Source organism: Taurulus bubalis (assembly GCF_910589615.1).
Source record: "Taurulus bubalis genome assembly, chromosome: 8".
NCBI lineage: Eukaryota > Metazoa > Chordata > Actinopteri > Perciformes > Cottidae > Taurulus > Taurulus bubalis.
Genome location: NC_136596.1, coordinates 7,900,782 through 7,925,177, shown reverse-complemented (window position 1 = coordinate 7,925,177; position 24,396 = coordinate 7,900,782). Strand labels below are relative to the sequence as shown.

The following is a 24,396-nucleotide window of genomic DNA, read 5'->3' as shown; positions in this document are numbered from 1 at the left end:
TCTCACTGTCACGCTGGGAGCAAAAAGAAAGAAAACCGCTTTTGGTTGAATTATATTGAATTACGGTAGAAGAGACGGACGGTTGTTCTTAGATTTCTGAGATGTGATCACAGTCCAACAAACAGGGTTTATCAAAATTTTGGCAAACCAAGTACTAATTACTCCGAAACATACTGTAAGTCCAGTGTGATTACGAGAGTCCCAGTCAGCTGCTGGACTTTGCCCCAATCACATTTATTTGGAAGTTTCTTAAACTGTAATTGTGATTATGATTATTTTCATTTGTTTTGATTGTATTGATTTTTATCTCCAAGCATACCTCTTCACACGTGTTGAGAATCATTATACTGAAATATCTTATGACTTGCAGCCCACGTATACTACTTGATCCAGGTCTCTTGTATAGTTTACTGATAAAGATACATGAATTTAAGACTGTCTCCCAGCAATATTGAAATATTTTCTTGGTTTTATTTTTGTTACTTTTATTAATTGATTTGTATTATATTTGTAGCACTTTATTTTTTTTCTCCATTTTTAATTCAATAACCCTACTTTTGAGGCAGCCGCCCTGCAATACGGAGAGGGAGAGAATAGCTTGATTTATATATTTTATATAGGATTGTGAGCAGAGGCAACTTTGTGAAGCATTTGTATTGAAAACATTTGTAACACTGAGACATATTTTTTACATCTGCTTTTGCCCTTTCACTATAATATATGCATTCATTCACACCGATTTGTAGGGTTTCTTTTGGCTATTGAGTTTTTTTTGATTTGCAGTTTTTTTTCTTTTTTTGAATCCATGTAAATAACTTGTTTTTTTTAAATGCATGTCAATGTTTGCATGAATTTTAATGGCAAATAGACCCCATTTTCCTCGACCCTTCACAAACTGGATTATCTGAGTTGAAATCAGCATCAGCTAAAGGCAAACAGTGGGAAGCTACAGTCCTAACTGATGCAAATAATTTCAGTAAAATATATAATCAATTTATTTTGTAGCCCAGCTCCTAAAGAAGGCAACTTGTCTCCTGAGAGGTAATTTTTATACAATAACGGCATTAGTTATGTATGCAGCCTCTCTTTCATAAACTTGTACACACATTATCTCTCACAGGTGAAGTTAGTGACACAGAAATAATTAGATTTCATCACGAGTCCCCCTCGTCTCCACTGCCCCTGCACTGCATGTGATACATTCTGTTCCTCTGTTTTAAGGCATATGTTCTAGATTGAGCACATTGATTAGAAGTACACATTCAATTGACTCGCCACATGTTGAGACTTTTCTTTTCATACTTGTTTTTTTGCACCAAACTGCCATACATTATACTATTTTGGATCATCTGTAGTGTATTTAAGTCCCGCAGATGAAGGACAAATTGGTTTCTTGGAGGTTTAGTTGAAATTAGTTATTTTTTGGTCACAAGAAATTATCCACATCTTTCATTATTTCACTAAAACTCTTGTCCTCCATCCGGTATTAAAGAGTCAAACTAAATTATGCATCCGATCGATCGAATGGTAGGTAACAGGATATTTCATGATTATGTAACTGAACAAATTGACGCTGAATTCTGTTATGTTCTGCTGTGCTTTAAGGTAGACAGATGTTTTTATAATACTTGCAGTTATTATAGGAGCCTATAAAGACATGGCTCAAATGAGTTGACAGACTGCAGATATACATTTGACCTGTATTTCTTATGTGAATCTTTAATTAAACATGGCCTGATATTCTCTAAGTGGTGACCTGTATATTTTCTCAACACGGTAACATGTTTACAAGAATGGAATTGGTACAGTTGAAATGTTTTGTTTAATTTAATTCTGATAAAGCTTCAGCTCAGGTTCAAGTTGGATGAAGCTATACTGGGAGTAGGGCAACTTAGCAATACAATCACAGTGGACAATGTCATCTCTCAGCAGAGAAAGCACAGCTTTATTTGAACATGAATGATTGCTGCATTCCACTGAGGGCCGGTCCTGGTGTTTCCTGCTATACAAATCAAAGGTGTAAATTGTCTCGCCTTAATACAATAGGAGAGTGAGGGATAAATCCCAGTATGTATATGAGGTCTAATTTGGCACCAAATAGAAAGTAAAGAAATCAGAGTAGTCTTAAATGGGTTTTGCTGTAATCACGTTAAACCATAACACATCTGCAATCCCCAGTCTCCCCGTAGTTCGCACTTCGAAGTGTACCCGAGCAAGACACTGAACCCCCAGTGGCTCCTTAAATTTTTTTACTACAAATGGGTCAAATGCAGAGAAAACATTTCCCCACTGTGGGACTAATAAGGGGTTACTCCTATTCCTAAGTATTTCAACTATTATTAATTATTACTAAATTATAGTGTGTTCCCTTACTATTCTGTTGGCTTTGTTATGGGAGACAAATTACACTTATATCATAGATATGTCACAGTAGTTAACGCACAGGTTAAATCATATTGGTGGCTGAGTTCCATTTAGCTGTCCTGGGGCTTTTATTCATTTTTATGCCTCCTCTGGTTGCAGCCAGTAAAACATGTCAAATATGTGAGGATGATAATTGTAAATCAGTGCTTGCATATTTGGTGGAATGGGCCCCAGGGTGGGAGATGAGTGCAAGCTCAAACATTCAAACACCATTTGACAGAACGAATAAAACACACCAGTCGGACGCGTCTTAAAATGAAACCGTCTTTATTAAGTAACTTTAATATCAGAAAAATAAAACTCTTAAATTCTCTTTACAGCAAATATATAATATCAGTGCTTTGGCCGCAATAACTTAAAAGGCCGTTATAAAATATAGTCTGCTTTTAAACTCCTGACTCAATTTGAAGAATTTATATGCCATAAGACTCCCCCTACATATACATAACAAAATTGTAGTAAAATTAGCAAATACTTTTAACTGTTGGTACATCTTAACAATATATGTATTTATATATATGTATATATAATCTAAGATACATTTTACAGTATACCGTTCTTAATTTTGGTGGTGTACAGACAGGACAGGCAGCTTGAATCCGTGGCCTTTTTACAGTTGCAGTGACGGTTTACATTGGCGGTACATTATGAAGACATGCTCGTGATGCACATTCCATTTTCCACTTGGTTACACGGCAGCTATCAATACTATTATCATCATCAATACTGTAAACTAATAACTAGACTACAAGCAGATAGCATTGACACTCTCTTCCTGCAACATTTCTGGGTTTCCAACTCTTCATTCACTTGATCACTCAGAGAAAAAGTAAAAAAGAAAGAAAAGTAAAAATCTTATTGTAAACATTATAATATAGATATATTTATGTATATATATGAAATGTAACAAAATAAAAATAAGATCTGTATATTTATCAGTCATTAAAAGTAATATCATAAAATACAAAACACAAAAATGTCAATGGATTCATGTCAATAAACGGTATTGCGTTCCCTCAGAGAGAGAGAGAGAAAGAGAGAGAAAAAGCAGAGAGCTTTGCATCTTTGTAGAGCTGAGAGAAGTGAAACAAAAAGGACGGCTAGAAAACCCGAGGGGGCAGAAGAAAATGTTTGTTTTTTTGCACTTTTGGGACTCATTCGGTTCCGTTTCCTCGAGAAAGCTCAATCCTCCACAAAAGACGATATTTAAGATACAGAGCCAAGCTTTAGAGTAACTCAAAAACACTGTTTACAGCTGGAATGCTAGACGGACTGCGGTCCAAAGTCCAGAAAGTAAAGCAACAATATTGACCGTATGTAGTGTCGGCACAGTCCAAGATGAAACCGGTCCAGCTGCTTCCCCTTTCCTAGTGTCCGACAACTCATTCAATCCCGTAAAACGAGGTCCAGAGATGGTGATGTTTAAAGCTAAGATTTGAGATGATTTCCACTATTTGTACCGTTTATCCACTTTTCAGAGGGAGGAACGGACAGATGCACACATTGAAGGGGGAGAGGGGACACAAAAGTCAGACTGTTATTGGAATCCAAACTTGTCAATAGTGTGATAAGATATGGGGGGATGCTGTGCTTAGTAGGGCACAGGCCAATGGCAAACAAGCTGATGAGGCTTGAGAAGCAACGCGTGTGCCATTGAGACATCTCATCGATGCACCGGAGCAGTTAATGAGGGAGACCCCCCCAACCCCCCCGGGCTGAAATGTCACCGTAAAAACAGAAGGGACGCGTCAGTTGACATGTTCAGCCCAATTTAGAGCTCTAATTAAAAACCGGAGGAGCTTAATTTGTTTTGCGCTTCCTCAAGTAGTCGACGAGCTGAGACGATTCTTGCATAGGCCTGGTAGACAAGACATGGGTGGCCAAAGTCTCAGTTTTGCATCCATTGGAATTATTATGTTTGCTGCCTGCAAGAGTATCTAATGGCTGAGGAGGCAGCCACAGGGTGGAGCCCTTCAACGGAAAGGATACGATTGAGATGGCTAAAAGGTCGGTCTCTTATATCAGCTTTTTTGGCTCCCAGTGGAAGTTTTACTAGTAAATAGGCGTACTTATATCAACTAGAAATGGGACTGTAAGATGTTTTCCCAAAGGGACGAGATGTGCATATCTTTCTGGCTGGAAACAAGCACATGGTTTCCCCAAACAAGAAATAAACAAACAAAAAAAGGCTAAACATAAAACAACGAGGGAAAAACTATGGAAACAGAAATAAACTAAATGGGATTGTTTGGCGCTAAACAAAAAAGTTAAAAAGCAAAACAGGTGGAAGCAAACATCCCTGTAATATAACTTTTGTTCAACCAAGACGCATTTAAGAGATCGAACTTCGGCGAATACATTAAGACCTCAGTCTGTCAGCCTGTGTTCCTTCGAGCAAAGATCTGGATTGGTAGATAGTGTCGTCAGTTAATTACAGGCTTCCCAAAAAAAGGCCACAAGTTTGTTTTAAGACAGAGCAACACTGTGCGTCCGCGGAAGCAGTTGTTTCGGTTTTGTTTACTCGGAACGGAATTAGGCACAAGTTTTCCGTAAACAATTTGTAAAAGTAGAAATGGAAAGCAACGTGGCAAATACTGAAGTGGTGTAACATCCTGTGACGGTACTCTACAAAAAAAAGCAGTTACCCACTTGTTCGTTTTAGTCAGGGAAGGAAAGAAACCTGAGGCAACAAGAGGTTGCCATTGGAGTGTAACGTCAGTTTACAGGTTTGACCCACTTGGTTATGTGGGTGGGATTGCATGCGATAACATGCTGTTAATATCAGCGATACACAAAAATAATAATTCAGATTTATGATCCGGAGCATGTAAACGTCGCATCCTGTTTAATTAGCACTGATACACTTAATAGCCCGATAATATTTATGCAAATTATGTGGGACAGCGTAGCACCTGCAAGAATAATAAAGCATGTGCACATTATATCCAGTTAACCGTGGGAGGCATTTAAAATCTTTGTTAACCAGGAGAATACTATTTGTATTCAAACAAGGGAATCACTATTTGTAAACATACTCATCGGTTCTGTTTCCTTAAAGTTCGCTGTACGAACAGTAATTGAGAGGCCACCGGGCCGGGCCATATTTCAGCACTTTAAAAACAACTGTAGCAGCAATTTTCTTCTATTGAACAAAACGTTTGAGATGTAGACCTAAAATAACTTTGACCCGAAAGCAAACATTATGCATCTAATAGAATTCAATGTACATTTAAATTTTTATAAAATATAGATAAGTCAGAAACTGATAACTAGATGCTTCAGGAAGAAGAAAATGTAAATCAAAAAACATGATGAGCAAAATGTGTGTGTATATGTATGCCACCCCACCCAATGCTACACAGAGGGTTTTCCGACCCTCCCCTTGATCGCTCAATCAATAATGGAAGAAGACTTCACAATAGCAGGCACATGAATGGGCTGACCCCCTAAACTCATGCCCTAGATACAGATCATTCCTAATTCACCTATTATTCCTCTCTTTTGTCAACCAAACACCAGCTTGGACAAAACAAGGGTGAGGACACGCCTAGACACTGATTCAGGGTCAGTTTTGTAATTTCCCCACAGATGTTATGAATTGGAAGTGTTGGGGAGGCTGAACCCCAATCAGCCATCAAAGTAAACGGATGAAAATCACATGTTGCGGAGCTGAATGGCCTGTGTGACCGGGGACAGACAAACGGGGCAAGCCGCATCTGGACCCTGGCAAATATGGGTAGCACAATCGAGACAGAAGAGGTTATGGCCGCAGGGAACCAAGGCAGCGATCACCTGGTTATCCATGCAGTGGATGCATATCTCCTGCCCCCTCCCTGCTGATCCGAGCCCCGGTCGATAGAGGAGAGAGGATTCAGGAGGAGAGGAAGAGGAGGCGGTGCTTTCACTGGAAGAGGAGAAGGCCGAGCTGTAAGAGGGGAACCGGTGGGCATCGAGGGTTCCGGCCGAGCCGAAAGGCCCTCGGTGAACTCGCTGGGCCTGAGGGTGCTCCAAGGCTTCGGTCCCAGAGAAGGTCGGAGAGAGCCGGGGCGTCCCAGGCTGACTGGTCTGGAGACATGGAGGACAACCGTCATTAGGTAACATGAACATATAGCATTTTAAAAAAATCACTGTTTAGAATTCAAAACAATTTGTCCTTGTGCTTTTAAGAAAATGAGCATAAGTTAGCAGCAAATGGCAACTGCCACAAACCAGACTTCTTTGTGCGTGTGGAGCACTACCAGCTGCCCAATCATGGCCCACAGTCATAACAGGACGCCATAAACTGTGTGCACCGGCTGAATTTCTCCTACCTGAGACTGACGTGCATCAATGGTCTGAGGGTGCTGGTGGTCCACATAGGGGCTCCAGATTTGTGGCTGTGCAGCAGGGTGCGAGGCTTGGGCAGTGGAGATGGTTAACGGGTCAAATCCTGAGGATGAGCCTCCACCCCCCAGGTTGACCAGCTCATCAGGACCCACGGGGACAAGGCTCTCGCCAAACCAGAAACTCGTACCGACGCCGTTACTGTTGTTGTTGTTGTTGGCATTTGCATTAAACTGACAGGTTGGGCTCAGATCGGCAACCCGGTTACCGTTACCGTTGCCGTATACAGAATCAGCTGAGCTGGAGCCGCTGCCGATGGAACTGGAGCTGTCGTTGCGGTAGGTGGAAGACATCCTGACACCACTGTTAATATTGCTATTTATTCGCTGAGTACCGTTGACGGTCATTGGCAACAAGCCACCACCGCTGCCACCACCACCACCACCACCGCCGCCACCACTACCGCTGCCACTGGGGGATGATGCACCTGCCTGAAGCCACCCGGCGTCCGCCAACCCAGCCTGTGCTGCAGAATTTTCAAAGCTGACGTCTGTCCCGTTGAACTGAAAGTCATTGTTGTCTACACCGGGAGCCTCAATGCCTCCACAGGTTCCTGTGCGGAGGGCGATGTGCGCTTCAATCTCGTCCCTCGCCCGGTCCACGTTCTCCGGCATCCCAGTGACCTCGAACACCGGCTCTTTGTCACGACTCGGCGTCACAATGTAGGTGTGGGTCTGTTGCTGAATGCGTTTGATGGTTGCTCCTGAAAGATATGACCAGACCCAAGACCCGTATACTTAAGAACACTGGTCTGTTGAACACCAACTTTAAAGACCTGCTCTGGTCACATGGCCACTGGTGTGTCAAGAGTTCACCATTAAATTTAGTGTGACGCACGATATGCATGACCATTTCTCAGAAAAATACATCTGAGCGTCACAATACCCCTTGAAGAAGAGAACAGTAAAGTGTCAAGATGAAAAGAATAGTGAGGTATTAATAGTGCCAATAGGAGCTGAGAACAGATCTTTGTATTTCACTGGCTTCACTAGACACACACAGCTAGACCGGCGAGTATTTCACTGGATTTCACTAGACACACACAGCTAGACCGGCGAGTGTCAAATTGACAAATAAGCCAAGCCAATAATACTAAAGACTGCACAAACGCATTAATAGCGTTCAACATTTTCAGTAAAGACACTTGTTTTTTCTGAAACACAGCTGTGCAACAATTATAGCACTGAACTGCAGGCTGCCATGGTGACTCAGTTGGTTAAAGTGCATACCACCTAACCACAACACCATGAGATTCAGCCTTAAGTAGGAACCTTTTCGAATACCATTACTATCTATCTATCTATCTATCTATCTTTCATTTATTTCTAAAGACTGGATAACCACGGTGTATTAACTAAATTAATGTGTCACAATTAATGGGCAAGTAAGAAATGCTTTATCTAAATGTGTGTAAACACCAAATATTTAATATTGCCTATTGCTTCTGTGTGGGAATGTTTCGTCCGTTGGCTAGCGGCACCTGGTTGAGAGCCACTGCCCAAAAATCCACCCCAGGACTGTCTGACACTGAAGTGGTGATGTCAGCAGGGCAAGGGGTGGAAGGCTTGGTGAGAACAAAATGTAACCTTCTGGAGTGACGCTAAACATGTTAAAACTCTTTCAGAAGCGGCAAGCAGCTCAAGACTCACTCAATTTCGAAGTTTGAAAATCATAAACTAAATCGGTGTTGTTTCCCCCCCAGTCATACAAAAAAATAATCGCAATCAAAACTAAAACCAAAGCTAAATATCTGATGAGCTCTCTTTACAACATAAAGTCTAGCAACTGGAGCAAAGAACCGATCTGAGCACACCACATTAATTAAAAAATACCCACCTTTGGGACCCACGACCAGCCCTACGACACGATATGGTACCCGCACCTACAGGATGAAACAACACACGGCTACTATACACACACTTTAAATGACATAAAACACAGAGAGACTCCTTTATGGAACCAACGGTTAACATACACAAGACAGTTATTATAATGACTGCACTTGATGTGAGTCACTGCATAAGAAAGTCAGTTTCACATCTTTAACACTGTTGACTCATAATCACATAGGAGCCAACCTGAATGGTCGTCTGACCAGGTAGAGAGGGGGTCCCTGGAACGGTCGCCGCAGACAAGGGGCCCGTCTTGTTTCGAGAGGCTCTGATGAGGGAGAAGTGCTCGGCTGCAGACATGATCTCCCTCTTAGCCATGGCCACATCTTCCTTGCGCCCTGTCACAACAAAGACGGGCTGCTCCCCCCTCACTGGTGTCTTAATGTAGGTGTTGGTCTTGGCTCGGAGTGCCTTAATCTTACAGCCTGTGGGTGAAAGAGAGGAGGAACGTTGGAATATTTCCGATTGACTTTTGAAATGTACCACATCGCGCGGCATTAAACTTTGATATTAAAACTGATAAACGATTATGGCGTGCGCAATCTCAGTTTCCAGTAACTCGTGCCCTTTCAAAGTTGCATGGCACATACATTAAATATTCCTTTCAGCTGTGGTTGAGAGTCCAGCATCATTACCAGAGCCATTTCCTGTTGTTGTCAACACTGCAGTCTGTGTGTGCACCCTCCCCCAACTGGTCTTATAGACGACACAATAACATTCTCCCTGGGAGTTATGGAAAGTTCATGTTAAAGACCAGATATAAAAGGCGGCGGAAGTCTTGGAAGAGACTGTCGTGTTTGGTTGAACTGTTGAAGACTTGACTTAGCCGACTGTAACCTACAGCTGATGTGGCAGAGCAATGGTGACCAACACGCCGCACTCAGTGTTCTCCTTCCCAAGACAAAGCCAAGTCTGGTTTAGCACGGCATGGCATGGCACGGCCGGGGGCAAGATCCACTCCGCGAAAGCACAGACAAAGCCATCCATAATACAGACGCAGACGGGTCTGCTGGTTCATAAAACGTGTGGTGCGAACTTTAGTTGGGGGTGTTGGGCTAGTTGACCCACTTCGGGAGCGCGCTAAGCTAGCTGGTCTCCCGCTAACCGCGGCCAGGAGAACCTCACCCACACGACCGCGTGTTTTAACGTAGACTGTTTGGACACTTTGTACATGGTTCAAGCGGTCAAATGGTCCATATTACATATTTAAACAAAATAAAAAAGGTACCGTGTTCGCCGACTACGTAACGTAAACAGCGCCCCACCAATAAGTTCACGTTACCCGCTAACAGTTGGCTCACTGATGAAGCCACGTTAATGAATAGTAACAGTAACGTATATTAGAATATTCTGTCGTAATGAGTTCATCCGTCCACCACGTTTTCTGGCCTGTTTCTATATGCTGGTGCATGTCGTGTTTCACTTTGACTTAACTATCTTTCCGTCGAGTTTCTTCCAAACTCCTCCGAGCCACTTAACGTGAGCTCGCTAATGGCTCGAACCAAAAACCCTCCAGGAAAAACAACAAAAGCAACAACTCACCCTGTCTGCCCACGATCTCCGCGACGTGCTCGGAGCTCGGTACCGCCACGCACTCAGTCGTGTTGACGCTCTTTCGCCGAGCCAGCAGCGAAGACTCGGCCTCGTAGCCCGGCTCCCCGTACACGCCGGGCGGCAGCATCGCCATGCTCCCAGCCGGCTGTGGGGCGAGTCCCGTATCATCCCGCTCGTCTCCGCTGTACAGCAAGACGGTCTCGATGTGCGGCGGCTCCATCCCGGAGGCGCACGGCCCCGGCTGGAGGTGCTGGTGGCGGTGGGCCTGAGCCAGAAACGAGGAGTCGGCGGCGGTTAAAACTTCAGGCTCTCCGTCCTCGAGCGCTGCCGTTATGGTGTTTACTTCGTCTCCCGAGGGCGGCCGATGCAGGGGCTTTAAGTCGAGGACAGTACCAAGGAGGTTGAAATGAGGAACCGGGGGCAGCTGGTGGAGGTGGTGTTGGTGGTGATACTGGAGGCTCTCGTCTACTTGTTCGTAGGTCTGGCTCTGGGTGCCGTGGTGCTCCTCAAGGCCCATACCGGCGAAAGCGTGCACTAGTGGCGGCGGGACCTCGGACTCTCCCTCGTCGGCCTCAAGCAAAGACGTGCTGCTCGGCATGATGCAAAACAGTTGGCGTTAAACGGAAATCGATACGAAAAATGAATCAAATTTGTTTTGGTTTACAAAAAAATAAAAAGCGACCAGCGCCTGTTGGTTGAAATGTGTGGCTTTTGTTTTGTCTTCCAGCTCTCCATGCAGCCCTCCCTACACTGTAATCTCGTACTGCTGGTTCACGCGAGATTTTGTTTTGGGGTCAGACGTGTATTCACAACTGTCAGGAAGACGCGTGCAGTGGTGTAGGGTGATGATAATGAGTCGTTATAATATATTAATAATACATCCTATTGGTGCCCATCTGCCGTGGGTTACACACCCCGGCCCATTGGGTAAATAATTCAGTGAGGCTTCCATTGCGGATTTCTACACAGAGTTGCACTTGGAGCCATCAAGAGAAAGACAAAAACTGAAATAAGTAAAGTTGTATTACACGGTTTAGATCGGGGCCGAGGGTAATGCATTAGCTAGTGCAGAAGCAGCCAATAGCCCAATGTCTAGCCAGATGGGAGCTCTACCACGGCTGTACGCTCAGGTCGGAAGGTCCCAAAGGTGCTGTTCCTCTAATTTCAGCAAGATGCTGATTTGATGAAAACTGAGTAGCACCACAACCTCATCATGCGCAACATCACTGCCTTTTAAGGACAAAGCAACCTTGCATATAACATTGAGCTTCTGTGGAATTTGTTTAGAGATTGTACACTCTTTTAAATAACTGGTTGTCCAACTGGGCAAGCTGGAGAAGTCTGACATTCAAAGTGAGGATCTGAAGAGGATTGGAGTCTGTGGGGCACCAAACATTCAATGACTTGAAAACATGCACCCCCCTTTATGAAACCACAGGTCCTCTCTGGCCGGTCTTACTCTCTACTTCTCTGCATCAAGACGCAACTCGTTGTCTTGTGCAATAATACGTTTACATTAATAGTTATTCCGTCTGTATATATCATATTTCAGTATTTGTGGATTTACTGTTTGTATTATTGTTTGTTATTGCTTATTTATAGCAATTGTTTTGATGTCTCTTGTTTGCACTATAGCCTATGCGGCTATACATCATGTAAATGTCCCTGCTACAGGACTAACAAAGGATTATATTATTTTATGATCACAAACATCTCATCAATATGATTAAAAAATATATATTTATAATCTGATACTCAATCGGTTCTTAGAAGCATATGCCTTTACATGGCATGAGTCCTATAACATAGTGGTCCTTACATTAGCTTGGGCACTGCCAATAAATTGTTTCAGAAATGGAGTTATATCAAATGGTGATGATTATTATTCTGGCCTTTTGTCGGGTTTTGTATTTGTGTATTTTTATTTGATTTTTGTTGTGTCACATTTTTTTTCAATCTACCAGCCTTTTAAGTAAATGTTCGGTATTGTTTCAGATGCGGTACTTTATCTAAAAACGATCCAACAAAATAGCAGCCACATTGGTGTGTATTGAAAAAGGAGGATGCTCTTCTCTGGTATGAGGACGTGGCCCACGTGACATCATAAGCCCTCCCCCCGTATTGGTTGGCCAGTTAGAGAGAGCAAGAGGCGGGCTTTCACAGATGACAGCCAATGCCGTTTCACGTTTGTGATACGTTACTAAGCATTAGTCGCATCCGGTTGAGCACTTTGAGGTGGGTAGCTAATGCTGACTTGGACAAAATAATGAATTAAGACATGTTAATATTTGAGTTTGCTTTTACTTTAGTTTCCATAATACACTAATACACTAACCCTAAGAACATGTTACAAATTTCTCGTGACTTTCTGTCTCTAAATAGGATAGCCAGCAGGCCAGTTAGCTTTAAGCTAACAGCTTGTCGCCGATATCAATGTCCGGGTTTGCTTTGTCACCTTTTTTTGTCTTTTACCTCCAAGGCTATTGAATTAAGTTTTATGTCTACTGATGTTCATTTCGGCAGGTCCACTCGGGTTTTTACTTTGAAGCTTGGCTCTCGGTCTGCAGGATGTACGGGTCCATTCGGGTACTGTTGCAGGTGCTATCGGCCCAGCTGCTCTGCGTGTGGGTGCTGGGCTCCGAGCTCACGTTTGAGCTACCAGACAACGCCAAGCAGTGTTTCTACGAAGACATCACCATCGGCACCAAGTGTACTCTGGAGTTTCAGGTGCGTGGGTCGTCTTTCGGCCAAAAGTTCAGCTCTCAATTGTATTAACGCTAATCGTCCGAATGTGAAGTGGTATTTGTGAGCTGTAGAGCTGAGTCCAGACTGTCTTCTGAAAGGCAGAAGTGATCTTGACGGATGAATTTATGGTATACTTTCTAAAATATAAACAAACAACGTTTACTATCTTCCTTTTTCTCCTTCTGCTTTCTAATTGTATTTATTGAAACATACGCGTTGTTTGCTCAAACAGGTGGATTTTGTCGACATAAACACAATGTCTCTCTATGGCTACCACCCTATACAACAACAGCATTCTGAATGTTGTACTATTATTGTATATTGTATTATTTTTGGTCCTTTTAGTAAAATATAAATATGTTTTATATGCATTTTCATATAAATCTGGGGGTGCCAGTTTTAGTTTTTTCTTTGTTGCAAATATCCTGCACTATACCAGTGTCCTTGCACCACAATTGCATTGCATTACATTGCTTTTCCTCCAGATTATTTTTCTGTCACTAGCTAAAGGTAGAATTATTTGCCTTAAATCATTTTATGGCTGTTAGCTTCCATTAGATTACGTGTTTCCTCTTTCATAGGGATGAGCGATTAGTCATGATATTGTATATGATAAATGGGACTTTCATTAATACGGCGCCTTTCTAGTCTCCCAACCAAAGCTGCGGACACTACTGACTATATGTCAACATTCACCCATTCACACGCACATTCAGACACTGATGGCAGAGGCATTCATGCACACACACACTGATGGCACAGCCTTTGGGAGCAATGTGAGAATCAGAGTCTTGTCTCAGGACACTTCGAAATGCAGAATGGAGGAGCAGAAGATCATACGACATTTGACTGATTTGGATGTGACAATCATGACATGAGTTTTGTCCATATCCACCGTACTAATTGACACAATGCATGATGGCTTTAAAAAAATCAAATGTAATATTGTGTCACTCAATAGATGGTCCTCCTGTCTTTTTGTTTTCCCAGGTGGTGACCGGTGGCCATTATGATGTGGACTGTCGTTTGGAGGACCCAGAAGGCACTACACTCTACAAGGAGATGAAGAAGCAATATGACAGCTTTACCTTCTCAGCAGCCAAGAATGGCACCTACAAGTTCTGCTTCAGTAACGAATTTTCCACCTTTACACACAAGACCGTGTACTTTGACTTCCAGGTTGGCGATGACCCACCACTTTTCCCAAATGAGAATAGAGTCACTGCTCTCACTCAGGTAAGCGGTGTGTGTGAGGGTGCACATGCTTTTTTTTTTTAGGAGTATATGACGTACAATTGTACAAATGCTTTTTGCTTTGTATAATTCTGACTTCAACCCGATTCTTTTATTCTTTAGTTCAAATCAAATTGTTTTCAGGATATTCACATTTTTGTTTAATTATAAAACATTTAATACATGACTTATTTCTCAAACAGGCTTGTATAAAGGCAATAAAGTAGTCCATAAATATGAGATGAGTTTACAGTTAATTACAATTCCTCTTCAACATTGTTGAAGTTGGTTTATAGCGTTTTGCTGGTAAGAGTTCCTGGTTCCTATTAGTAGGAATAGTTTTGTGATCTTGGGGAATTCCCAGCAAAGCTCCACCCAACATTAACCTGAAAAGAGGTTTAAAATGCTGTAATGACTGACACACCTATCTGGGTGTGTTCAGCACTAGTCAGAGTTTGAACCAGAATGCACATTTTTCTATGCAGTTCCCCCAAATTGGTTTCATTCTGGCAGATTAAACATAAAAAAGAGAACATGTTATTCTTATGTAGTGTGAACTGCAAGATGATCATCTAGTCAGAAAAGGTGTTTGGTAGTGAAGGAACCTAACGCTTGCTCATAATTGTGCAGGCTTTTGTATTCACCACTACACCCAGTATTTTTGTGATTTGAAAAAAACATATTTTTTTTAGAAATACAGTGGACAAGGAACTACTTCAGCTAGTAAACTTAATGTTTTATAGCTATAAACTAGCCAGACACTGGGTTCCAACTCTAAAGTGGATGGTTGTAGGGTCAAAAAGTACATTTTAAAAGTTGGATGATGTTTTAAGATATTCAGTCAAAATATCTTATGTCTTGGCTTTTTTCTTTTTTTTTTTTCCATTTTCAGATGGAATCAGCTTGCGTGTCAATCCATGAGGCCCTGAAGTCAGTCATCGACTACCAGACTCACTTCCGCCTTCGTGAGGGACAGGGACGCAGTCGGGCGGAGGACCTCAACACCCGCGTTGCATTCTGGTCCATCGGTGAGGCCATTATACTTCTGGTGGTCAGCATCAGTCAGGTGGTCTTGCTGAGAAGCTTCTTCTCTGACAGAAAGACCACCACAACACGTGTCGGATCGTAACAGTCTCTGAGCCCCGTGATCTGATTCACCACGTTCTCTATGCGTACCTGGACACCTGGACCTGTGCGTAGAGTAGGTTAGAATATCAGTACTGATCTGAAATTGGAGCATATCAAACTGCCAGATCGTACAATCTGACACGTCATCCATATTCAGCACTGATTTTCTTACAAACTTTATGCAAATTAGTCTTGAGCTTAAAGGTTATGTATGTTTTTAAAAATGTGTTTGAGGGGTAAAAGAGAACCTAAAGAAAGGCTTTCTGTTTTTGCTTGTATCTATCTGTATTGGAGGCAGTACATGGTCATGTAGTTGAAGCAGACTGTACATACTTAAAATATTTGGAATCATTCATTCTTTTCTTTTCTACCCCCGTCATCTCAAATGTCTTTGCATGATCTCTTCCATTTTCAGCCCAAAGTGTGCACTGAAATAACCTAGATTGGAATTTGTGACTAAATGTACTCATAATGCAAAGTTTATTGTTTTGTTTGTTTCTTTACATGCAGAGTATTGGGTCTTAAAACCGCACTGGCAAGGCAGAGTTGTATCCCACAAAGGTTACATTTGGTTATGAAAAAAAAATAAAATGTTTTGTCTCTATTAAACCTCGCTGTAATAAGTGAGAGAGTAGATATTGTGTTGTGTTTTTATCAGCGTTGTCATTTTAAATGAATTATTAGAGTGTGCTGTATTAAGAGTAAGCATCCTCTAATCTAATATTGACTTGAAACTGTTTGCATTTGGTTTGAAGGATTGAAGGCTTGCTTTCAAGTCATGTTCGAGTTTGACCACACCAAGGTGAACTATCTCTTAAAATGTTTAATCATCTATGTGACTCAATGTGGAAGGCAAAAAAAAAAAGAAAGTGTATTAATCTTTTGTTTGTAAATTACACTGTGTTTTTTTTGTTTTTTTTTTAGTGCACCATGTCTTTCACTGGTTTCCTTGCAATGTCATAGCGAGTCCCGCTTTTGCTGTTAAACGTGGAACAGCTTATTTATCTTGTGGGTTGATATTGCTCTTTTGGTTTTATACAGCACACGTTGTAAAATTCATGTTGTTTTGCAAAACAATTGCTCGATTATAAGGTAATTCCAGCAACTTTGAGGACTTTGTAGTTGTAATTTGACTATTTATTTTTTGGACTGCCTTACTCTATTAATTTTCCAAAGGATCAGAAGGAAGATTTAGACGGCTTTATATTAAATTAACTAAACATTTGAGTCTGCAGTTATAGACTTACTTAAAGCTGTTCCTCCAGCTAGGAATCACGGACATGTTAGGGGGTCATTCTTTCTATCACTGTTAAGTGATTTGCAAACAAAATCTAACATGAAAGCTAAAACATGAAATATCTGAGTACAACATAGTCCCTTTGAAGTTCTGTAGAATTTCTACAGTACACAACCTCAATGAATGTGACTCAGAGCAGAACACCTTCTTTTACATGGAACTGACTAAACAAAACCAAAAGCTAGGCTTTCATAGTTTGGTATTGTTTAACTGATTCTAGAGGCATTGGAAAATAACCAATATTTGATTGTATTCATGTGATGGTTCTGGGTTGGCTTACTTTTGTATGCATGATGTTTGACAGTTTTGGTAGTAGTTTTAGTTTTAATGCGCAGACAGGTCATTTTTGGACTAAAGCTGCAATGATTAGTTGTCAACTATTAAATTAATTGCCAACAATTTTGATAATTGATTAATTGGTTTGGGTAATTGTTGAAGCAAAAAGTGTTTTAAAAAAAAAACTGTTTGCAGTTTCAATGATGTGAATATGTTCAGGTTTATTTACTCCTGTGACAGTAAATTAAATATATTTTATTTAAACATCATTAATAAACACTTGCTTTTCAGAGGGGGATGATGTTTTTGGATATGTCATGCTTATTTCATCCTGCAGGGAGGGGTATAATCAAGGCCATCACAGTCACAATTACACCCAGACAATATACAAAAAAAAAATCTTACTTCGGGAGATACACAAGATGTAGTTTAAGAACGTTGGTTTATCTTTATGCGGTAATTATGTATGTATAATGATTCAATGTTCCTGAAAAGCAGCAATCTCTTTTTGTTGTTTTCTTATTAACTACGTCAGAGTCTGCGAGCTCTGGGATTGGCCGTTCGCACGTCAATCATCTGCGCCAGTTGAGAAAAAAGACTGCGTCGGATTTGCGATTTGACAGAAACTGAGTCGTGATCATCCGGTCGAGCCGTGGGTGGAGAGCCTTCCCTATTTACCTTCCCCGTCGCTGAGATTATTGTCGTGCCAGCTCGCTGAGTGGCTACACGGACGGCTGCTATTCGCCGTTTTTGGGGGGTAAGGTCTGGTACCGTCGCTTGTTTTTTGACGTGTGTGAAAGAAGAACGGCTCGGACACTGGGGACGTCCCCCTGGTTGTTTAGCCGAACAACAGACCGACCCGTCAGCTACCCAGGCTAAGCTAACAGAAACACGACGTAACGGGTGGGGGTGGATTTCAGTATTTCGGCCCTCGGGAAGCAAATATAAATAACGTCTCAGGAGCAGGCTGTGAAACAATGACACGCGCAGCGAGCAGGTCTGATGGAGGCGAGGTGGAGACGTGTCACTGGATGAGTGTCGGTTGAACGGTCAGTAGAGAGGCGGAACGGAACGTTAGCCCAGCTAATCGAAGCCAGTCGATTGGGCTAAACTGAGCGTGGAAGTTGACTAGCCACCTTGCTAGCAAGGCGACAGATGTATTACTGGACCAAGGGTCGTCTCAAAAGTCTGAGTTAACCTATATATCTTTAACAGTCACAAAACGGGCGGGTGATGGCAATTTTTTTAAAGCTGAAGTTCAGAAAGTCAAACATTTCCGAGGGTTTTAACCAAAACGCCAGCTCACGTCAGTTGGTTTCCCGTTAGCTCGAGAGTCGGAGCTGCTTGTAAACAAAGGGTCCCGAGCTCCAGCTGTCCCAGCAACGTTTCCACTCCACGTTACCGCTGACAGTTTGTTTCACAGATACTATTGCCTTTTTTTTCTTTTTTTAATTGAACGGCGAAACCGGCTCCCAGAAATGGATTTAAAGACCGCGGTGTTTAACGCAGCAAGGGACGGAAAGCTCCGGCTGCTCCAGAAACTGTTGGAGAACAAAGATGGACACGAGGTGACCAAGTTGATGGGCGAGAAGACGAACGGGGCCACTCCGCTTCTGATGGCCTCCCGGTACGGTCACCTGGACCTGGTGGAGTACCTGCTGGAGTGCTGCAGCGCTCCCGTCGAGATCGGCGGGTCGGTGAACTTTGACGGGGAGACCATCGAGGGGGCGCCCCCTCTTTGGGCGGCCTCGGCGGCGGGTCACCTGAAGGTGGTCCAGTCCCTGCTGGGTCACGGAGCCTCTGTGAACAGCACGACCCTGACCAACTCGACCCCCCTGAGGGCAGCCTGCTTTGACGGCCACCTGGACATTGTGAAGTACCTGGTGGAGCACAAGGCTGACCTGGAGGTGGCCAACAGGCACGGCCACACGTGCCTCATGATTTCCTGCTACAAAGGACACAAGGAGATCGCACAGTACCTGCTGGAGAGAGGCGCAGACGTCAACAGGAAAAGTGTGAAAGGTCAGTGGATGGCACATTGGCAGATATCAAATGACACACATTGGCCTCCTTTTTATTCACACCTTCTCTGACCCTCTGCAGACAGGGACGAGTCAGAGTTGCATGTGGTTAGAATTCCTTATTTCACAGTGGTGTTGCCAGAAAAATGAGAGGGCAATAGTTCAATCTAGTAGCAAGTGATTATTTTTTTTATTATTATTATTTGGAGAGAAAAAACATTTATATTGCAAACTGGCAAACGCACAGAGTTCTAATGTTCACATTGCAATACGCAGTCAACAATATGAGATGGTAATTTGCATGTTTCCATGTGGAATGACTCAACAGAATAACATGAACTTCTGGTTTCATCATGGAAAGTCGTGGTGGTGACTAGTGTGTCATCTCAGGCTGATTGCGTGGGTGTGTCATGAGCTCTCCTTGAATGCTGTTCTATGAATACATGTTAACCAGTGTCCGTTCTTCTTTATTAACGTGATATCCTCCATTAAATCATTTTGACCAATGTAGGAGGGCTGGAATCCAGTGGATTAAAAAAAAAAAAGATCGGTTTCCATGGTTAGCGACATGATCAATTTAACCGTAAAGCATGCCATCAACTATAATCCACATGCTCTGTATAAACTTGCAAGCAGTATTGTTTTTTTGTACATTTGAGAGTTCGCCTCGGACACTTCCACTCCTCAAAACGGCGCTGTTGTAGTTCATCCATTACTTGCCCGATGAACTCATTTTTGGGTAATTCGTGGTTGTGACTAAATTAATTCACTTCAGCCCAAACGCCAAAGTCGAGACAGTTGACCCGGCCAGGAGGAGAAAAAGAGGCAGCGAGCTTGTCGGTATCATGTGTGGTGATTAAGCTCTCTTACTAGTCCATTCTTCAGACATTGCCTTTCCCATAACAGGTGAACCAACCGGAAGAAGTAGAAGTGTAATATTATATATGAAGTGGCAAATTTGCAAAAACAATAGACCTTGAACAAAAGAAGCCAAGCAAATTTGGATAAAAATGGTGTAGAAACTACAATCACAGATGATTTTAACTGTCAAATAGGCTCTGTGGTCTTCCTCCCAAGACTAACCAACACTTAGTTTCTTAAATTCTTTCAGTACAATACCTGTTGGTGAGGTCCCCTCCTCACTTCAGCTTAAGGTAGCCTAAATTCAGTTTGGAAGCGCATAATGAGTATTCAGTCTAATCACTGGCTTTGGAGAGGATTTCCTTAATTTCTGGATTAACTTGTTTTTGTTTGTTGAAGTGATCATCCAGGAGAGCATAGCTCAACATGTATCCTTCACCATGTAAAATTATTGATGTTGACTCTATTCCCCCAGAAAAGGTTTCAAGTCTGGTCATCTGGTTTTGAGGTCCAAGAGACATTGTGGCAAATTTATGGCAACACTGTGATTTTTAAAAAATGGAATGGTGTTCCTTTTTGTAGCAAACAGTATGTCCATTTGAAAGCATTTAAACGTCCAAAAATCATTGTAGCTATGTTGAAACCAATGTGTCTGCAGTGTTACAAACTCGAGGAAAACGGAGTATAAATAATGATTAATCCCTGACTAACCCTGTCTGGTCTGCTTGAATATGGATTAACCTTGGTTTAGTGAGAGCAGCCAGGTTAGATGCAAGTGAAAGCAGCATTACACAAGTGGGGCATTGGCATGTTAGGCTGGTAAAGATAGACATGGAGGTTTATTAGACGGGTTGACATGATTTACTTGAAGAACCAGTTGTGGATTGTATTTTAATACCATATTTTTGTTGGTGATTGGCCCTGAATTCTCAAGGGCTTAGTGACCAATTTAAAAGAAGTGTGTAGTACAAGGATTGCCTAGGCATAGTAGTATTCTACCTCCAGAATTTAGCTTTCATATAGCAACTATTTGTTCAACCACATTAGTATTACCCACAAGGGTTTATCTGGATGTGTATGGTCTTCTTGCTCTATGTATGAAATGTTAAAAAGATGTCCGTGGGCGACACAAGTAGACTATTAAAGGGACCCGACTGCAGGAACATAGAGATTTTTTTTTTTTTTTAATTTGGCTTTATTTAAAACTACCCAGGACTCGTGCAGTTTCAGTCTTAACTTAAATAATTGCAGTTATAGTGGACTTGGTCCTGGTTAAGATGAATTATCGTATGTTATACTTACAAATGTGCTCCATTATGTGTTGATGGCTGATTTAATATACTACCCTGTCTTAAAGCTCACCAGATTTCCCCTATAATCACATGACAATTCACACCTGAATCATCAAGTGGAAGTGAGCATTTAACAGATACATTACTTGATGGCAGCTTCCACAAATCCTTATAGCAGCTGATGGGCAGCCATTTTGCATATATTCCAAGAGAAAGGACATTGTCCAGGGTAATCAAATGCACTTCTGGCTTTTCTGTAACTTTTCTAGGTCTCAATGTGGAAACAATATGGTTTGCTGGATGTCTTTTTATTTTTTTTCTAATCATATGATAGGTAATAAAGCCCAGTTTGCAAAACTGGTTGCTTTAAATCCATGTCTGCGTTTTCAAAAATGCTGTGCCTCAGCTAGAGTTTCCCAATGGTCATATAGCATTAGCGCAGGCCATTAGTACTTCCTCTGGCATCATAATATGCAATCTTCAATTAAATGTATCTGTAGTATTTATTTACTTGTTCATCACCATAAATGGTAAATTGTTCACAGGCAACACAGCGCTTCATGACTGTGCAGAGTCGGGCAGTCTTGAGATCATGCGGATGTTGCTACAGTTTGGAGCGTCCATGGAGCAGGACGGCTACGGCATGACACCCCTGCTGTCTGCCAGCGTCACAGGCCACACTAACATCGTAGATGACCTCACGACGCACCAGCAGGTCAGGAGTTTTGTCTCTTACAGTGTGTGTGTGTGTGTGTGTGTGTGTGTGTGTGTGTGTTGCTAGGGTTATGTAAATCCATTGAATATTTCTCTTCATTTTTCTCTGCAGACGAGCCACACGGAGCGCATTGATGCCCTGGAGCTCTTGGGAGCAACGTTTGTTGACAAGAAGAGAGATCTGCTCGGAGCGTTAAAATACTGGAAGAGAGCCATGGACCTCAGGTACATGGACAATAACAACGTTGTCCATAAAGCAGAAGCCAAGCAGCTGATCATGGCATACGACTACGCCAGGGAGGTGAGTCTTAGTTTAAGCCCGTTTTTTTTTCCCAACAAGCACCACCCCAAAGGGATTCCACATTGCATTTAATGCTCTAAGTTTTATTATTGCTGATGTGGTCATAATTGGGCGACGATAGCACAGAGTTTAGCAGGATGGCTGCTTTGACATTCACTGTGCATTTAAAAAAAAAAAAAAAAAAAAAAAACCTTAATAGTTGCATTTTAAATTAATTTGGAGACACAAGCTGCATTCTTCTGCATTTGCTGTGAAGAAATGGAACAAAGAAAAATTACACATTTAGGATCCTGCTTTCATTTTTTTCTCCATCCTGGCATTGTCTTGACGTTGTAATCCTCTTCCTAGGTAACAAACGGAGAAGAGCTGGACGGACTGATATCTGACCCGGATGAGATGCGCATGCAGGCACTGCTCATCCGTGAAAGAATCCTCGGCCCCCAACATCCAGACACGTCTTATTACATCCGTTACCGAGGCGCCGTCTACGCTGACTCTGGGAACTTTGAGCGCTGTATCAATTTGTGGAAGTATGCATTGGACATGCAGCAAAGCAACCTGGACCCCCTCAGCCCCATGACGGCCTCCAGCCTGCTGTCGTTCGCTGAGCTCTTCTCATTCATGCTGCAGGACAGAGCTAAAGGGCTCCTGGGGACATCGGTGTCATTTGAGGACTTGATGGGGATCCTTTCCAAGAGTGTGTTGGAGATTGAGCGGGCAGTTACACAAAATGGACCGATGCCTCCTGACCCCGCCCAGCTCAGCAAGGCCCTGTCGATCATCCTGCACCTAATTTGTCTTTTAGAGAAGGTGCCCTGTACCGCAGAGCAGGACCACTTCAAGAAGGAAACCATCTATAAGTGAGTTTCTGTTTTTGAAATGGCTTGTATTGGCAACAATTTGTCTTCAGTGAGGAAAATTGTGGAGTAAGGTCACCCACATGCATTTGCACAATACAAAATATGTGAGTTTTGAAGGAAATCTTTCTCTTTCATGCCCTGCCTTGTGTTTGCTTTGGTACTGAGAACTTGCACCAGTCATAGCACTTTCATATTTCCCCCCCCCTTTTTTTTTTTTTTAACCAAATAAGAACTAAGCGTTCCACCTCAGGCCTTTTTTTGTATATTTGTGTCAATGCATCACATGCATAAAGATGTCTAGTCTGTGCCAATAATTAATTCAAATCATTGGTCCTCGTTGTCAGTTGAGACACTGTCGCTAGCTCAGTGCAGTTACCATGAAGGTTGTAGTTCATAGTCACCTTTTTCTTTTTGCTGTTCCTTGCCTGAAAAGTCTTTCCAAATCTTCACAGATTCCTGAAGCTCCAGCCGTGTGGTAAGAACGGCTACAGTCCACTACACCTGGCAGTCGACCGCAACACCACCTGTGTGGGCCGCTATCCCGTCTGCAAGTTCCCCTCCCTCACAGTCGCCTCCATCCTTCTTGAGTGTGGGGCAGATGTGAACAGCCGCGATGAAGATGACAACAGGTCTGTTTATTTATTTTTGTATTCTTGCTTTCCACCTCCCATAATTGTTCTTTCTCTCTACTTGTTTTATTAATTTTACCCATATTTCTGTTAATAAGAAACAACATGGTAGGAAAAGGTTAGAATGATCATTTTTATTTTTGTCTGTAAACCCGAGAAGCTAAATGAAAATTCCTCAAAGCTTCTCAATTGCGCCGCTGGGACGGCCACCAGTTAAAGAAGTAGCATGAGCACGTCTGACCACACCAATGATCACAACGTGTTTTTGTAGCATAATCACAGAGCGCCTCTATTGTCTCTCCCAACCCACCAGCCCCCTTCACATAGCCGCATCCAATGGTCACCCTGACATCATGAATCTGCTGATATCATGCGGGACTCACTTTGACAGCACCAACGCCTTCCAGCAAGCGGCCTGCGACCTCCTGGACGAGAAGGAGCTGTCCAGGAATATAATCCAGCCCATAAACCACACCACACTGCAGTGCCTGGCCGCCAGGGCTATCATCAAGCACAGCCTTGATTACCGGGGGAACATCCCGGAGAAACTAGAGGCCTTTGTCTTGCTCCACAGATAATGATTGTGATGGAGTAGAGGGGAATGGATGGATTAAAAAGAGGAGGGCTGGACAGACCAAGACGCAATATTGTTCAAGGCACGACCCGTAAATTGTTTTGACAAGTTGAAAGACACTATTTTTTGGGGGGGGGGGGGCGGGGGTAGGTTTGCAAATTCGAACTATTTGGAGAGTAAGAACTTGATGATATGTGTGTGAACAAAAATAT

The 24,396-nt window shown here is 42.5% G+C and overlaps 3 protein-coding genes across 3 annotated transcripts; 2 read left to right on the top strand and 1 right to left on the bottom strand.

Moving 5' to 3' along the window:
• Nucleotides 1–6,078: 6,078 nt before the first annotated feature.
• Nucleotides 6,079–10,851, bottom strand: LOC306739890 (RNA-binding protein MEX3B-like; the record flags this gene model as incomplete). Its single annotated transcript, XM_079221958.1, has 5 exons — nucleotides 6,079–6,489; nucleotides 6,735–7,510; nucleotides 8,644–8,689; nucleotides 8,886–9,124; nucleotides 10,242–10,851. 5 exons carry the CDS (start codon nucleotides 10,849–10,851, stop codon nucleotides 6,079–6,081), a joined length of 2,082 nt encoding a protein of 693 aa, XP_079078084.1.
• Nucleotides 10,852–12,473: 1,622 nt separating this feature from the next.
• tmed7 (transmembrane p24 trafficking protein 7) lies at nucleotides 12,474–17,230 on the top strand. The gene is made up of 4 exons (XM_079221648.1): nucleotides 12,474–12,488; nucleotides 12,777–12,980; nucleotides 13,989–14,234; nucleotides 15,124–17,230. The coding sequence occupies exons 2-4, from the start codon at nucleotides 12,822–12,824 to the stop codon at nucleotides 15,358–15,360; spliced, it is 642 nt and encodes a 213-aa protein (XP_079077774.1). The 5' UTR covers nucleotides 12,474–12,488; nucleotides 12,777–12,821; the 3' UTR covers nucleotides 15,361–17,230.
• Nucleotides 17,231–18,410: 1,180 nt separating this feature from the next.
• Nucleotides 18,411–24,270, top strand: fem1c (fem-1 homolog c; the record flags this gene model as incomplete). Its single annotated transcript, XM_079222464.1, has 6 exons — nucleotides 18,411–18,954; nucleotides 21,652–21,821; nucleotides 21,933–22,121; nucleotides 22,470–22,981; nucleotides 23,434–23,610; nucleotides 23,924–24,270. 6 exons carry the CDS (start codon nucleotides 18,411–18,413, stop codon nucleotides 24,186–24,188), a joined length of 1,857 nt encoding a protein of 618 aa, XP_079078590.1. The 3' UTR covers nucleotides 24,189–24,270.
• Between the last annotated feature and the right edge of the window lie 126 nt (nucleotides 24,271–24,396).

What these genes read in the sequence shown, in the direction of transcription:
- tmed7 (XM_079221648.1), top strand. Translation starts at nt 12,822, where the DNA reads ATGTACGGGTCCATTCGGGTACTGTTGCAGGTGCTATCGGCCCAGCTG. An exon ending in AGTGTACTCTGGAGTTTCAG is followed by an intron (nt 12,981 to 13,988) that starts GTGCGTGGGTCG and finishes TTGTTTTCCCAG; the next exon opens with GTGGTGACCGGTGGCCATTA. An exon ending in GAGTCACTGCTCTCACTCAG is followed by an intron (nt 14,235 to 15,123) that starts GTAAGCGGTGTG and finishes TTCCATTTTCAG; the next exon opens with ATGGAATCAGCTTGCGTGTC.